Source organism: Myotis brandtii, unplaced genomic scaffold (assembly GCF_000412655.1).
Source record: "Myotis brandtii unplaced genomic scaffold, ASM41265v1 scaffold702, whole genome shotgun sequence".
Lineage (NCBI taxonomy): Eukaryota > Metazoa > Chordata > Mammalia > Chiroptera > Vespertilionidae > Myotis > Myotis brandtii.
In genome coordinates, this window is record NW_005370755.1 from 1,834,619 (window position 1) to 1,852,612 (window position 17,994).

Below are 17,994 nucleotides of genomic sequence, written 5' to 3' on the forward strand. Positions count from 1 at the left end.
GTCACTGGAGCAAGCAAGCCTCCCTGCTCGCTTCAGTGCCTGGCTGCCGGCCACCATCTTGGCTGACAGTTAATTTGCATAAGGATATGCTGATTAGCCAATGGGAAGGGTAGCGGTCGTATGCTAATTACCATGTTTCTCTTTTATTAGTGTAGATATTGCAGTGCTTTAGAATCTCAATGTGCTTTTGTAGGAAAAGGGGACTTGTTTAAAATAATATTAATTGCCTAAAATGAGCTAGAAATAAAAGATGAAAAGGGACTTAATTGTTGGAAATATCAGGACATCAACAACAAAAATACACTAAACACAAATCAATATGGTATTGGTACAGAAGCAGACAAACAAGCTACAGGTATACAGTATTTCATAAATGTTATTAAAATAAGAATTGAATATATAAAATGATATATTTGATGGGAATGGATAATTTTTTTTTAAAGTTCTGCTTTAATGGCTATCCATCTGGAAGAAATAAAATTGGAATCTATTTTATCCCCTACATAAAAATAAACTCCAGATGAATTAACTATTTATATATATCGAAGTCTGTGTGACTGAACAACCGGTCGCCAGCCAGGCTGAGGGACCCCACCTGTGCATGAATTTGTGCACCTGGCCTCTAGTTTAAATATCAAAAAAAGGAAATAGAAGAACATTGAAAGTTTTTAAAATTTAGAAGTGTGCTTATAATATATATAATTTTGGCAAAATGTTCTTTTTTTTTTTTTTAAATCCTCACAGGATATTTTCCCATTGATTTTTAGGGAAAGTGGAAGAGAGAGGGAAAGACAGAGAGAAACATTGATGTGAGAGAAACACATCCATTTGTTACCTACTGCAGGAGCCCTGACCAGGGCCTGGGCTGGGGGAGGCACCTGCAACCAAGGTACATGTGAACCAGGGATCTTCTGGTCCACAGGCTGAAGCTCTATCCACTGAGCCAAACTGGCTAGGGCCGGCAAAATATTATTAATCAAGACTGTAAGCCCAGAAAACATTTAAGAAAATGTTGCCATAATTTACTATAAGACAATTGAATTTTTAAAATTTCAAACTATAATATAAAAGATGTCAATAACAAAATGATAAATGTAGACAAATATTTGTGACAAAATTGATATGCTAAGGCCTTCCTTCCCCTCCCCTCCCCTCCTCTCTCCTTCCCTTCCTCTCCCCTCCCTTCCCCTTCCCTTCTCTTCTCTTTTTTCCCTTTATGCTTGTTTTCTTCTTCCTTCTTTATTTCTAGTGGTGTAGATAATTGTGGACATGCTAAAAACATCAGAGATATGGATTTTCAAGTGGTTGATACTAAAAAAAGAAAGGAAGAAAAATATAGCTGGAATTTTGAAAATGATAATTTCTACTATAGTCAATTACCACTACTTATATGAATTCTGAAAATTTAAAACTGGCTACACTTAGGTTTTGAAATAAAATAAGGTAGTTAGTTTTAAAAAATGCATCAGCAAATGAACAACCATAACTTCTGAAAATTGAATAGTATTTTACTATATTTTTGCATGAATATTCTCTGCTTTGAAACTACAAATGTAAAGAATAAATTCATTGTAAGATTACTTTCTGGTTTTTCTTTTAAAATTAATTTCACTTTTATAAAAATGGAACATTTAGTTATGGAGGAAATAAAATCTTTGACCTTTGTGATTGTTATTTCATTTTGCCTGTCTCCATTGGTTTTCTTTATTTACCTCTTTTAGGAATACATTCAAAGGAAAACTAGATAGATTGTTGTTCATTCATCAAAATGTTAAGGCACTTTCTTTTTTTCCACTTCAAGGAAATTTGTAAAATATTTTTAAAAAGAAAAAAAACACTATAGGATGGAAGGACTACAGAAAAGCATTAAAATTCAAACCTCCAGCCCTACCTGGTTTGGCTCAGTGGATAAGAGGAATTGGCCTGGTCAAGGGCACATGACCAGGTTTCCAGCTAAGTCCCTAGTAGGAGATGTGTAGGAGGCAGCCAATCAATGATTTTATCTCATCATTGATGTTTCTCTCTCTCTCTCTCTCTCTCTCTCTCTCTCTCTCTGAAATCAATAAACATATATTAAATACAACAACAATAAAACATCTCAAACCTCCAGTATGATGTGGAGTTTCTGTTTTTTTCTTAGTAAGGCTTTCACACCACTTTTTAAATTATACCAGCAATTAACAAATAAGAAAATTCGATGGAAAAGATTATTTTTAAATTAATCTCTTGTAAAGACATACTAGTTTTAAGATACTAGCAATCACCACAAAAGACCACATTTCATTTTTTTAATCAGAAGGTTAAATCTGTTTATATTTTATTGGTTCTGTTTATATTTAAGATTATTGTTTTTATTTTATGGCTTTAAATACTATTACCCATCCATTGTAGAGATCTAAAGGTTTACAATATACAATAGTAAAGATGCTTCTAATTTGAATTTTTAAATTCACTGCTGTTTAGGTTCCTGTGACGTGTTCAAATTGTAGTTGAACTATACAACTGTGACATCCAAATTTAAATTCAATAAAATAGACATGAAATTGGGAACTCCGAATTTGAACTCTGGTAATTTGAAACCCTTAGAGAACCAGTCTTCTAGAATTAAAAATGTTTTTGGAGGAGTGCTGCAGTGATACATTTTTGAGTTACAAGACTTTTTATTTTATTTTTTTAGCTCTTTTGACAAGAATCATTCCCACCTCTTCTCTACCTTAAGCAGTGGATACTTGACATCAGAAAATAATTATGCCTCTATTAACATTTCCCCCCTTTGAGTGCTGTATATTTCTAAAAGTATTTGAGTTTTGTCTTAAAAATGTTCTTATATATGTAAGTTCCTTACAAATATAACGTCCAATTTTGAATCAGCATGTCACTTACAATTTTTATTGAAAAGATGTTATATACTGGACATTATAATAATGCTGAGTGCTTTTTACATATTTCATTTACTCTTTATATTTCAGTAAGGTGGGTATTAAAGTCTCAGTTTTAGAGAAGAGGAAAGTAAGGCCCAGAGAGCTGACGTTCATTAAGGTCACACAAAGAGCCAGGATGTAAACCTATCTGTATAACATGATCTACTACAGCTAAAAATTAGAGACATTGTAACAACCAAAAGAAAAAAAATCCAAGTAAACATTAACTGTTCAGAGAAATTCTTCTCCATGATTTCCACATGCTTCTACATGCCTTTGCTGGTTTCCTCTTCCTCCTACATGCCTTTGCTGGTTTCCTCCTGCTCCTACATGCCTTTGCTGGTTTCCTCATGCTCCTTCATGCCTTTGCTGGTTTCTTCTTGCTCAGACATGCCTTTGCTCTAGTGCCTCTGCTTACTCAGGCCATTTCTCAGTCTTGTGTTTACAGGAAACCACCAAGTGCCTCTGCTTACCCAGGCCATTTCTCAGTCTTGTGTTTACAGGAAACCACCTTGAAGGATGGGGTAGTGCCCCCGCTTTGAACAAGGAGCAGGCTTTCTATGAAAGCAGTGGATCCCCAAATTTCAGAGTTCTTTTCCTGTATTTGCAGCCTCTTATAATTGTTCCTTGCATTTAATGAGCACTCTGGATTTGTTTGATGTGAGGCATAAAGGACAAAGAGTAGGTTATTAAAAAAAAAATACCAGGAATGAATTCTCCAAATACTATGTCTGTGACCCTTGATTATTTAAAATAAAACAACTAACTTCAATAGAAACATTTTTTAGTGTCTACAATGTGCCTGGTGCGTGTTAATTCTTTTTGTTGTTTTACCCCTTGCAAAAACGCTTTAGATGAGTAATCACTTTTTTATCAAGAAATGTAGAATAAAAAAGAATCTTCAAAGAAAAGGACCCAGCAGATGCTTGCTTCTGATATATATGCAATATAAATCTGCGGGAGATCCCGTCATAGCAAAGGACTGCACATGATTGGGCAAACACCACTTATTATACATTATGTTAGGGCCATTTGTACCTCATAATTCTTATGAAAGTGGCTTTACCTTGACAAGAAACAACGCTCCAAATACTAGTCCAAGTCCCAGTGTACTAAATCAAAGTCAAGACATGTGTCCAGATAAATGTTTTAAAGGAACACAAGAATGAATTCAACTAAGTCAAGCACCCCATTTCTTTGTTGCTAAGCGTCTGAGGATGGTAGTTTCCCCAGGGTCAGTCTCTCAATCATGATTTCTAGCCGCCTCCTCCCTCCTCCCCCTCCCCTACCCCTACCTACCCACCGCCCCACCGCCCCAGGCACTGAGAATCTTCCTTTTCCCCGGAGATAATGGGACTCTACACATATCTAAAATCCGGAGACTGATAATGGATATATAAGATTCAAGAGAAGGCAATTTAGGGAAGAAATAAAGTAAGAAATGTTAGGGTCAAACCTAAAGAAAACCAAGCTGCCCCGGTAAGAAAATGTGTGTAATCCAAGCCCACTGCTTTGGCCTCGGAACGCTCAGGGTAACTAGGCAACGACGTTGCCGTGGTAACCTGGGACGCTCAGAGGGCACCAAGGAGTGTCGCTGGGCAGCCCTTCCGTGTCCGGAGCTGGCCTGGTGGGAGGGGTGATGGAGTGTCAGGCTCTCGCGACAGCTGCGTGGGGTCGTTGGCAGGCATCATCGACGACGTTGCTCCTAGGAACGCGGTGCACAGGCGGGGGGCACGGCCCAGAGCGCCCCGATGGCTGCTCAGCAAGGGGTGCCCACCTCGCCCCTGCGGGCTCTGGAAGAAGCTTTGGGCATGGGCTCCTGGCCTGGTGGGAGGGGTGATGGAGTGTTAGGCTCTCGCGACAGCTGCGTGGGGTCGTTGGCAGGCATCATCGACGACGTTGCTCCTAGGAACGCGGTGCACAGGCGGGGGGCACGGCCCAGAGCGCCCCGATGGCTGCTCAGCAAGGGGTGCCCACCTCGCCCCTGCGGGCTCTGGAAGAAGCTTTGGGCATGGGCTCGGCGGCTGGCGGGGACGCCTCGGACATGGCAGAGGGGACCTACTACCTGGAGCGTATCCTTCCCGTATGGGCGCGGCCCCAGGCGCCGGCTGCAGTAACGGGTATTAGGGGCCAGGGCCCGAGCTCTCCACTGGGGGGCGCCCTGGAGGCTTGGGGCCCCGATTCTACCCAGTTGGAGCTCAAGCTGGCCTTTCTGCCTCCGAAACCCCCTTATATAGTTATCAGAGTAAACTTTGGATCAAAGTTTTGTGTGAAGGTGGAACAACAAATTGATCCAACCCTCGTTTGGGCCCAGTGTTTTCCCCAAGCTTTCAGAATTTCAGAAGGAATTGGTCAAGAAAGTTTGGAGACTAGGGAATCCTCTGTCTTTGGGCTTTTAAGGAGCTGAAGCTCAGAGTGTCCCACCTGTATCCAATGCTTAAAAAGATTTATTTTGATAACATCAACTTCCTGGGTAGTTTCAATTTGGGCTTTTTAATAATAAATACGTTTGTTTGTTTTTTTCTTCTTTAGCAATTAAATAATATCCTGGTGAGCTGACAGGGCTCAGAGGTGTTGGGTGAAAGCCAGAAAGTGATGAGCAATTATCAAAGGAAATAGCAAAAAACTGAATAGCCGTATGTGGATAATTAAGTTAACTATTTCTTGTGTAAAACTTTTGAGCTCCCTTCAATTCCTGGTGGGTTATGGGTGGCAACAGATCGATGTCTCTCTCTCTCTCTCTCTCTCTCCTTGGTGGGTTATGGGTGGCAACAGATCGATGTCTGTCTGTCTGTCTCTCTCTCTCTCTCTCTCTCTCTCTCTCTAAAATCAGTAAAACATATCCTAAGATGAGGATTAAAATACTACAACAATCTTTTCAGCTCTCCTCGAGGCATATAGATTCATTGTACTGATGGGAGGTTTCATGAGAAAAAAGATATCTATTCCTTTCATCCGGCAGGTAAAACAGAGATGGTTTATCTGTTTTATTCTCAGATATCAAGGAAACTCCCAAATCTACCTGTTATGTATGAATGTCTATATGTATATATATTTGTCCCACTATAGCCACTCCAGCTCTAATTCAAGACATCAGAGACCCAGCAATGGTTCTCTGAAGCTCAATGGTTGTGAGCTTCGGCAAACTGATTAACCTGTCGGACTCAGGCTCAGTACACATCCCTGCTGCGGGAACTCTGAGGAACTTAGTTGAAAAGATCAAAGGAAGTATGCAGCATTCTACTGGAGGCAAACACGATCTTTCCAGGCGTATAAGTTTGAAGAGTTTAGAAATTGATTTAAATGGAATATGTGGGTGTTTTAGTGTCTTAAATGAAGTTTTATATTCTGTTTTCATAGCTCTGTCAAGCTTTTTTAAAGTAATAGTCCTTTTTAAATTAAAAAAACAAGTCAACTTTTTTTTTTTCAGAGCAATCTACATCAAGTATAAAGTTACCCAGTATTCTTGCTAGTGAATGGTCATCAGGCATCTTACCATTTTTGTCTGCATTGAAATGATTTCTGTAACACATAGTTAATTGTTATCATAATTATTGATATAGCGAGGTAACTTTTTGCGACATTTTTGTGAAATAAATGGTGGGACTCCAAGATAGCACAATTTTCAGCAACGAAATCTGTGTTCACTTCATTGACAGGGGGATCACTGAGTCACAACTGCCAGCGTGTAGCACTTTGCACAAAACCTATCAAGATTTCTCTTGATAATCACACTTGCAAATATAAGCAACTCCAAGTTTTCATAATTTCATTATCTAGTTTGGGAATTACCTAGGCCCTTTGCTTTCCTTTCATCTCTCTTTGCTTGACTGACTACTGTTTTGGCTTTCAACCAAAGAGTAGTCAGGGGATAACAAAGCTAAACATTTAACCAGTCAATTTTTCTACATTCAGTGCAACGTTCAGGTAAGGTTTAGACATGGGGGAGACTTAACTCTTAGGTTTGAGGATTACTTCTGAATGCCAAGTATCCCAGTATCCCTGGGCTCTCCTAACATGCATAATTAAGAGTTGACTGTATAATGTTATTTGACATTGTTTCTTAAGGCAATTATGATAGTTGCTGAAGTGAGACTTTCTTGGGTTTAAAGTCTTTAGCTCTCAGGTAATTTAATTGAGCTATTGCAGTGGATAAATAAAAGCTATAATAAGCACAAATGAATCAGAAATCTGATCTTCTCTACTTTGCATGTACACTTTATCACTTCTATTCTATGGCATCTAGTGTTGGACTTTATTTATGACTGAACAGATGCTCCTAGAACACTAGACAACAAGCTATCAATATTGAGCAAGGCTTTGAAAGGTGTTGACTCAAATTCTCCAGGAAATCAGCCTTTTCTTTGCTTTTAAACATTTATACATGAAGAACATGTACACATTAATGTGGCCCAAACCAGAAACACAGCCAGGATCCATCATGGGGAGAATGGCTTCATCAATAAAGTCCCCACATTCTTTACAACAGGGTAGAGAATGTATTCAGGAAAAAAAAATATTTCTTACCCCTGCAACACCCCTCCTTTGTAACCTCCTAGCTATAATGGTGACACCTGTTTCTCTTCTGAAGCACTTCACAATATCATTGCTTTTATGTATTAAACTTTCAAAAGATGAGATACAAATATACATGACATAGTCCTTATTTAGCTATCGCCAGAGCTTTAAGAATGTGGTCATGGAGTGCATAGGTCCTTTGGAGAACTCTTCATAAAAAAGGTATTTGCAGCATTGTGGAATATAAGGCTAGATTTTAACTAAATGATCTGTAAAGGGCCACATAGATGTCTCCAGAATTTGTAAAGAAGGTTGGTTGTCTTTTCTCTTTTTTCCCCCTTGATTTTCCCATCATAATTTATCTCTCATATACCCTTTTCCACTTCTCTCTCCCTCCTCCCAGAATCACCACACTATTGTCTAGGTCTATGAGTTTTTTCTTTCATTTTTTTCTTTTTTTCCTCAATACCCCCTCTCCCCCGCTCCCCCCATAACCCCTGAGCTATCAGCCTCTCTCTATGAGTTTTTCTCTATTTCGCTTGTTAGTTCATTTTGTTTACCCTTTGGGGTGGCACAGATAGACCTGGAGAACATTATGCTAAGTGAAACAAGCCAGTCAGAGAACAAGGACCATATGATTTCACTCATATGTGGAATTTAATGCAGGTTGATTGTCTTTTGCAAATGAACCCTCTATTAGAAATCAATACAACTTGGGTGAGGTTTTCAGTTGCAGTAGTTACCACGGGCTGCCTATTAATGTGTGGCTGGAGACATTTGGGAAAGCCTGATTCCAGTTGGGAGATGCCGGCAGGAATGAATTGTACTAAGAAAGCTAAGGCTTAATTGATTTTGTTGCTACCTGTCTAGAGAAAGACCTTGTTCAAGGAATGGAATACATGACTCTAGGAAAGGGAGGCCCACCGAATGTCATTTTCGTTATCTACCCGCTTTGTGGTGATTCTCTGCTCCCCAACTAGCCTTTGATTATTATATCATCTTTCTAGGCATTCTAACACTAAGAATTTGGCCCATGAGACTGTGGACATAAATAAGTTTACTGGCTACTGAAAATGTGTCCTCTGGTCCCTACAGCAATCTCTAAACAGCAATTTCTGAGGATTGAGTGAGTTAAGCCAGTCCTTCGAGGCAGCTCCAAACTTAACTGTGTGTGAAAATGCAAAATTAAGGATTCCAGACCCTGAAATACGGTGATCACACTAAATTGATACTCATCTAAGATGGACGCTTGTCTTTTTAAGTGACATTCCTAGCCAGTCTTTCATTACAATAGTATAATGTTCACTGATAACTTTGTTTAATTAAAATTGAACTTTTGTCATTAAAAATATTTTATTCTTCTTAACATTTTAAAATTTCTTCTCTCTGTTACATTACTTCTCTGGAATGTTTATAGTATTAAATGAAAAGATACTGTAAAATCCTCAATATTATCATTATGTACTCAAGTTGAGTATTTGTTATTATCATTGCAATACTGAATTTGCTCACGGTACTTAGTGGCGCCCTACATACAGTCAAATAAAAAGGACAGACAATCTGAATGTAGAATCTAGACCAGGAGGCATGTTACTAAGCCCAGAGTGCTGAATTTTACATGCAGGAAAGTCATAGGCTATTTGGAGAGAAAAGAAATGTGTTTTGTTCTGTGTCCTCTAGTTGAAGCAAACTTTAATGTGCATATGAATCACAGATATGGATCTTTAAGTGAAGGTTTTAATTCAGTAAGTCCAGGTCAGGGCTGAGACTTAGCATTGCTAACAAGCTCGCAGGAGCTGCTGGTAAGAACTGTAATAGGAGTAGCAAGGCTGTAGGCAAACATCTTAACCTTTTACCCTTATATTTTCAGACAGACATACACTATGTTGATATCTTTGTGTATCTACTGGCTTACAAATTGGAAAGCTTACACCGCTACCCACTGTGTAAGTCTTATATGAGTCTTATATGTAGAAAGAGGTATTTTCCAGTTGCAGCAGCTGTCCAGGGCAAGGGTGGCCAATACATTTTCATTCTGGGCAATGCAACTGAAATGGTAGTGGCTTCCTGGTATGTGTGTTAATAACAATTCTGAGGCCTAATGAAGACTCGGTGGGAAAGACTGCAGGAAGCAAACATTGGGCAAAGTGGTAGCCAGCATGCCAGTTATTTCCCATCTTTGGTTTACATTATTCAGCTAACTTGCTTTATTTAAACTGGAATTCCTAAGGAAGGGAACGTAACTATGATGTTTGCTATTTATAGCACTTTTCTTTGATTTCAATTTAGTAAGTAAAATGTTGATTATGGAGGATCCAACCTAGATTTTCGATTGCCTTTGTGTACATTGGCTCTGCAGTGATGGCAAAGATTACAAAGCAATTTCTGCCTATAGCAGCTTTGGGAAATCATGGAAAATATAATTAGCTATATGTTTCACTCCAGTTCTTTATGGAGATGCGGCTGCAGGCAGTGATCACGACCTATAAATGTGGTAGTGGGAGAGACGAGTGTGTGAGCAATGCCGTATGCTGCTTGTATCTGTGGTCCTTTTGCAGAACCTTATTTGTGACAGCGTCATAACAAGTGGCACCTCAAGCTCTGCTCCACTCGACCAGCTGAGATACTTCTCAGGCTTCCTGCTGTTGTGTCTCCTGTAGGTCTGTGATGGGTGTCCGGCTCCCTGGCAGTTTCAGTGTGGGTGCCTGTTGTCCGTTTTCTGATAATATCTAGATGGTCAGGATCTAGTGAAGATTCTGCTAGTGCAAAAAGTGCCCATTAGCTCACCTGTGTTGACCAAGTACCGGGGAGCTGAGTCATGCTATGCAAACTCACAAATACTATTACATTCCTGCCAGGACAAGGGGAGATGTGGAGAAGTGGGACCCTGGTCTGAGTCTAGGCTATGACTCTAGGACACAGAACCTGGCTTGGAAGTAGGCGGTGTGATAGACCTTGGCTGCAGACCGGGCAGCAAAGGGGAGCCACAGATGGTAGCCTCGGCAAGAGCAGACTAGTAAACTAGGCCCAGGATAAGTGTCAAGTTGAGCTCAAACAGGCTGAAAGACAAGAACCAGATCTGAGGGGAACAGGCTGGAAAAAGTGAATTTCAGAACTGGAGTTCAGTGATGTTCTTTGAAGGAATACTAGGTAGATAAAGGGAAGGGAGCTTTGTAAGGGCCCAGAGTCAGCCTGGTATTAATAAACTGAATTTAAGCCAGATGCCAGCTTATTATTCTACAGTGGGGAAAAAAATCGCATGAGAATTGTGACCAGCTTAATTGTAGGGACATTTCCTGGAAAATAGGCTCACCTAGGAGATTCGATTACTGTGATTCTACTTTTACTGGGAAACTTTCTCATCTGTGAAGGTTTTATCTTTCAGACAATTCTGATGGATTGTCTATTTCCACTCTGGCAATTCTGCCTCTAAAGTAGTGCTTCCCATACGTGGTATTCTGTCAGATTCTGCTTTATGCTGTCTTTCTGGCATCCCGAGGGCCAAGGGGATCCATATCTGTACAACCTACAGTGTCCTCTTCATGAGAATCTGGGAGTGTAATTTATTCATGCTTTGCAACCAGAAATTGCTGTACATCTACTGAGAAATTCATCTCTTTTCATTGGATGCATATTGAATTGGTATCTAATCATATCCTCCTTTTCACCCTGACTGCTGGGAAGCTTATAGTCCAACCTGTGGCCTACATTTCACAAAATTATGAGACCCATGGCATGCACTGCATCTTTACTTTTATTTCTACTTATTTCCCTTTTTCTCAAATTTCCATATGCACTTATTTTTATATTTTGCAATGTATGCATATTTGTAAACTGTCACAGAATCATTTTGGGATTCGTTCATGCATTTGTCCATGTGTTGCTAGCCAGCTAGTCAGATAGACAGATGCATGCCAACATACATGCCAACGCACATTTATTTCTCAGCAACACTGCAACATCACATTTCAACTGAGTTGCTTCTGGGAAGATTTTCTGTTCAAGTCATATTGTGGATACTAAAAATATCAATCAAAGAGGATACTAGTTCCTATTTTGGGTTTTTGTCCTTTTCCTGATCTTTTGTCTCATTAATCTCTTGGCCTTGGTTAATTTAATTTTGGGGTCTTTAGACCTTTCGTACTTCTCCCTTCTTTAAGGAATTCACATTGAGCTATTTAAATGATTTGATTTAGCTGTTCGTACTATTTTTTAAGAGTTTGGAAAACAACTAGATTTGAGTTTATTATCTAGGATATTAGCAAAAATTGCACATTCCTCTTGTGTCACTATAGAGATACTATGGCTTAGTTGAAAATTCTTGACATTTATATTCAAGAAACGTGTCTTTGTCACTCAAAACTGTGATTTTGGGAAAATCTATTAATCTGTTTGATTCATTTTTTGTGTTGTTTTTTTTTCAATTCGATTCAGTTTCTTTTCTTTCTTTTTTTTTTTGAAGATGAGTGTATCTGTGCCATTCAATCTCACAAGGTTGTTATGAGAATAAATATGATTATTTCCCATGTAACAGTACTTTTTAAGCTCTACAAAATGATAGCTATTTTTTCTTAGTCTCCTTTGATTGTGTGGAAACAGAATATTTTGCTAGCGATTAAAGTCCGTTGGTTATATTATTTTCAAGATAGAGTATACAGGTGTTGTTAGATATTTCCAAAGCTTTTAGAACAAATCACGCTTTTCCTCTACATATTGCTATGTTTTGCAACCTTTGCTTTCACCTTTCTTCCTCACCATAGTTTGTTAGCAGTTGTTTTATTTGCAATTATCAAGTCTATCCAGATAATTATAGAATATTTGCTTTTTTGTGGAATTTTTTATGGTATGAAGAGTGATGAAGGACAGCATTGCTTTTCAGGAGACTTAATGACAGGGGAATGCTTGCAAAATCAATTTCTAGTAGTTGTCTCTCAGAAGAGAGCATACTTTTCCATAAAAGAGAGGCTGACTCTTATTTTTTGCAACAGCATAGATAGACCTAGAGATTATTATGCTGAGTGAAATAAGCCAGTCCTAGAAAGACAAAAATGAATGGTCTCACTTACATGTGGAATCTAATGAACAAAATAAAAGGATAAACAAGATAGAAACAGAGGCATGGATACATTGAACGTTTTGATCACTGTCAGAGGGAAGGAGGGTGTGTGGAAACTGGACAAAAGATGAAGGGATTAGCCAAAGAACATACATGCATAACCTATAGACACAGACAACAGTATAGTGATGGCCAGAGGGAAGGGGGTGGGGAGAGAATTAGGTGGAGGGGGCAAAGGTGGGGAAATAATGTCAACAATAAAAATAAAGAAAGGCTGACTTCCTGTATCTGATATTCAGGATATTTTATCTCATTAAGTGAAAGTGTGTCAGATAAATATAAATTTAGAAGGAGGAAGATTTAGAAAGCTTTCATCCATTTATCTTAACATATAGGGGAACTGGGCCATGGGAGACTTACGAGAATTTTTCCACAGGTACTCATCTCCAGAACGTGGACAATAATAACAAACACAGTATGTAACCTTTACTGTAAGCCATGCACTGTTCTAAGTGATTTACATATGTTAATTCCTTACTGCCCTTGAAACCCTATAAGGTAATATAGTAGCCAGCCTGCAAAACGATGCCCAGTGATTCCCACCTGCTGGTGTAAATGAGCTTGTATAGTGTCCTCATACTGAATAGGGCTGACCTGGGTAACCAATTAGATGTTGAATATATGATATTGTAGCTGTTCATAAAAGAAATTGTGGCTTCTACTTTGTTTTCTTGGATTGCTTACTCTGGAGGATCTATTCTGGAAGATCTATTCTGGAGAGATCCACATGGGAAGGATCTGAGTCCTCTAGACAATATCAGTGAACCTTCAGGAAATAGATCCTATTCCCTCAGTTTAGCCTTCATGCGACTACAACCCTGGCTGCCACCTCAACTGAGACCTCATGAATGACCCCAAATAAAAATCTTTCAGCTAAGCCACTACTGAATTCTTGATCACAGAAAACATGAGATAATGGATGCTTATTGTGTTGTTGTTTTTTTTAAGCCCAAAGTTTTTGGGAGTTTGTTATACTGCAATAAGTTTTAAAAAAAATACTGATTTTGGTACCTAGAAATGAGGTTCTAACTTAAGAAAGACATGAAAATATCAGAGTGGCTTTGCCAAAGAACATTGGGCACATTTGGAAGTACTTTAAGTAGGATGTTAGTGAAAGGTAAGTACTTCACTCCTGGTACTCAATAAGGGTGAATTTCAGGTCAGGAGATGGACTGCAGACATGCAACTTTTTTTTTGGTGTGTGGTTGCTTAGCCTACTTTGAATTACTTATTTTTTAACCTGAATTGGTGAATTACTTTTCACCATATTTTTGGGAGAGACACTCATGTTTGACCGTAAAATACAGCCCTTTGACAGGTACCTGGGTCCTGAGGGTTTGTTATAACTGAAATTGGTTTATGTGTCTTTTCAAATAATAAGGCAAATACTAAAGAGTTATTGCTTATGATGAGGCTGAGTAGCAAGAATGTATTACAAAAAAGAAAAAAGAATGTATTACCTATCTTTAGATGTTTAGAACTATGTGGAAAATAATTGGCAAAAGCCTCAAGTATTTCCATACACAGAAAACCCATACAAAGCAACAGGAGAGGTAGTATTGCATAGTGAAGCTCCTGGGGCAGTGGTTCTTAACCTTCTGGCCCTTTAAATACAGTTCCTCATGTTGTGACCCAACCATAAAATTATTTTCGTTGCTACTTCATAACTGTAATGTTGCTACTGTTATGAATCGTAATGTAAATATCTGATAATGCAGGATGGTCTTAGGCGACCTCTGTGAAAGGGTCGTTCGACCGCCAAAGGGATCCAACCATAAAATTATTTTCGTTGCTACTTCATAACTGTAATGTTGTTGCTACTGTGAATCGTAATGTAAATATCTGCTAGGCAGGATGGTCTTAGGCGACCCCTGTGAAAGGGTCTTCGACCGCCAAAGGGGTCGTGACCCACAGGTTGAGAACCGCTGTCCTGGCGCTTATTCCCAGTTTGTTAGGTCCTCACTGTGCAGTCTGTGCCTTTGAGCCTGGTCTGTAAAATGGAGATACTGCTGGTTCCAGCTTCATACATAGGATGAGGATGAAATGAGTTAATACAGGTAAAACCCTTAGGACAGCATCCAGCCTCTATTAAATACTATGTTGTCAGTTCTTATTACAAACAACATAAGTTGTTATATGCACCTTCAGCTAACTCTTGGAAGACAGAATAACAGAGACAATTTCTTATAACCAGCAGCGAAATGAAAACTAGGCTAATCTCATCTTTGATTTTCATAACCATTACTGTGCATTAAAGTGTTTAATACCTTTTAAACTTGGCATAACTAACTCTGTACATTTGAAGAGAAAAGTAAACAAAATAACTGTAGAAGTTTTCATTTATAATTAGACTAACTTATAATTGTAAAAGTGTTCCAGCAATGTTGTTAGAATTTTAATTAGAATCATTTCTGATATTTTAATGCTTATTTCTTGATAATTTATGAACTACTGAATTATAATTACTATATAGTTTATATTTGTTTGAAAAGTACCCTGCCTTTCCTGAAAGAGGATTTAATTTTAAAATTGAGAAGTATATATAAGAAAAAAGTGGAGATTTAAATAACTTTCATTGATGAAAATTTTGATCTACCACTTCAAGGACAAATCAGTTTTAAATGTAATCATTTTATTCCATATATTTTGAGATTAAAACTTGACAAAATATTCAGAGGTCACCATAACTGAACCGTCTGAAGATGATTACGAATATGAAGAGGTAATTATTTATTTTAATCTTTATTGTTGAGATTATTACAGATGTCCCTCTTTTTTGCTCCCTATTGCCCCCCTCCACCAGGTTCTCGCCCCACCTCAGGCCTTCACCACCCTATTGTCTATGTCCATAGGTAATGCATATATGCATATAAAATCTTTGTTTAATCTCTTCTCAGCCCCCACCCCCCCTTTCTTCTGAGAATCAGCAGTATGTTCCATTTCCATGCCTCTGATTCTATTTTATTCACCAGTTTATTCTGTTCATTAGATTTCTTATTTGTTTATTTTGATTTTTAGATTCAATTATTGATAGGCATGTATTTGTTGCCATTTTGTTGTTCATATTTTTGATCTTTTTTTTTCTTCTTAAAGAATACCCTTCAACATTTCATATAATGTTTGGTGGTGATGAACAACTTTAGCCTTTTCTTGTCTGTGAAGCTCTTTATCTAACCTTTAATTCTAAATGATAAGCTTTGCTGGGTCGATTAATCTTGGTTGTAGGTTCTTGCTATTCATCACTTTGAATATTTCTTGCCACTCACTTCTGGCCTGCATAGTTTCTGTTGAGAAATCAGCTTACAGTCATATGGGCACTCCCTTGTAGATAACCAACTGCTTTTCTCTTGCTGCTTTTAAGATTTTCACTTTGTGTTTAGCCCTTGGCATTTTAATTATGATGTACCTTGATGTGGTCCTCTTTGGGGTTACTCTTGTTTGGGACTCTCTGTGCTTCCTAAACTTGTAAGTCTATTTCTTTCACCAGGTAAGGGACGTTTTCTGTCATTATTTCTTCAAATAGGTTTTCATTATCTGGTGCTCTCTCTTCTTCTGGCACCCCCATAATATGAATGTTGGTATACTTGAAGTTGTCCCAGAGGCTCCTTACACTATATTCATATGTTTGAATTCTTTATTCTTTTTGCTCTTCTGGTTGGGTGTTTTTTGCTTCCTCATATTTCAAATAGTTGATTTGATTCTCAGAATCCTCTACTCTACTGTTGAATCCCTACATATTATGCTTTTTTTAGTCAGATGTCCGCTCTGGTCCTTTTCCATTTTTTGGAGGTTTCTAGAAGATTCTTGAGTAACTCTATAACCGTGGTTTTGAACTCTATATCCAGTAATTTGCTTTCTTCCATTTCTTTCATTTCTGACATGTTTCTTTGTCTCTGCATTTTGGCTGATTTGCTGTGTTTGTTTCCAGTTATTGGGCAGAGCTGCTATTTCTCCTTGAGTTGGTAGAGTGGCCTTGTGTAGGAGGTGTTCTATAGGACCCAGTGGCTCAGCCTCCCCAGTCACCTGAGCTGGGAGCTCTAGGTGCACCCCTTTTTGGGCTGTGATCATAATCTTGTTGTAGTTGAGCCTTGATTGCTGTTGGTGTCACTGGGAGGAATTGACTTCTAGGCAAATTGGCTGTGAGGCCCAGCTGCAACTACAGTGGGAGAGCTGCTGTGCAGGAGATACCCTTATTGAGCAGGACTTGCTTCAGTGGGGCATTGGTGCTCACTGAGGCTGTTCCTTGAGTGTGTATCTTATGGATGTGTAGAGTTGTAATCTGGTATGGTCTGACACTGACCACTGGGTACACTGGCTCTCGGGTCTCCAGGGAGGTTGCAAAGTCAGCCACTGCCTGGGGCCTCCCAGCAGTAGCTTCAGTGAGATCTGCAGATTCCTCCTCTTTGTATTGAGTTTGGAAGTGCCCAGACAAGGCCCAGCTGTGAAGCAAGGCAGGCTGGTGCTGGTGCTGGGTCTTGGGGGCCTTTTATTGATAGGTTTGGGGCTCCCCGACACACCTGCAGCTTGTTTGAGCAAGGACAGGCCATTAGTATGCAAAAGCTGCTATACAGCTTGTGTGGGGTTGTAAATTGGATGAGGACAGAGTCTTAAGGAATCACCAGGCAGAGCAAACAGAAATGGCTACCAGTCAGCCTTTCTACTGGGAAGGTCCCAGTATAGGAACAATCATCTCTGTCTGGGAGAAAGCTGCCCCCAAGTTCCTGCCCAGATGCCAGACAATCCGATTTCTCCTTGTGTGTGTCTGTGTCCCCCACAACCTCACCCTGGTGCTGGAGCTCAGAGGAAACAGGACCTTGTAAGTTCAGTTCATGGTACCAGCCTTTTAAGAGGAACAGCTGGGTCTCTAGCAGCCTCTATGTCACTGCGCTCCAATCTGAACTCGTTTTTACAACCTGTAGTTCTTACTGCCCCTAGGGACTTCTTTTCCCAGCTCTGGGACCTCTTGCTCCTCATAGTGGCCTCTGCAGAGATGAACTCCCTCCTGATTAAAAAAGTGGCACCAGCCCATTCTGCGCCTCCACACCTTCTACCAGTCTCAGTGTGCTTTCATCTTTACTTCTCTAGTTGTAGGAATTCCATTTAGCCAGCTTTCCAGTAGTTCAGGATGATAGTTGTTCTGTATTTTAGTTGTAATTTTGATGTGGTTATGGGATGCAGTGAGTACATGCATTTACCTACACTGCCATCTTCAAATTCAGTCATTTTTTTATTTTTTTTTGAGTACTCTGTAAATTTATTATGGATGTTCTTGAGATATATTTATTTATTTATTCTTAAGAGTTTCTAGTTTAAAAATATACATATATTTTTTTTATTGATTTTAGAGAGGAAGGGAGAGGGAGAGAAATAGAATCATCAATGATGAGAGAGAATCATTGATCAGCTACCTCCTACATGCTCCCTACTGGGGATAGAGCC

At 39.0% G+C, this 17,994-nt stretch overlaps 1 protein-coding gene across 1 annotated transcript in view; it reads left to right on the forward strand.

Moving 5' to 3' along the window:
• Nucleotides 1–4,800: 4,800 nt before the first annotated feature.
• Nucleotides 4,801–17,994, forward strand: part of SPAG16 (sperm associated antigen 16) — a 638,516-nt gene continuing 625,322 nt past the window's right edge. The window contains exons 1-2 of the mRNA XM_005882297.2: nt 4,801–4,993; nt 15,231–15,277. Coding sequence (XP_005882359.1) covers nt 4,873–4,993; nt 15,231–15,277 — 168 coding nt within the window. The 5' untranslated portion in view covers nt 4,801–4,872. The remainder of the gene's footprint in view (nt 4,994–15,230; nt 15,278–17,994) is intronic.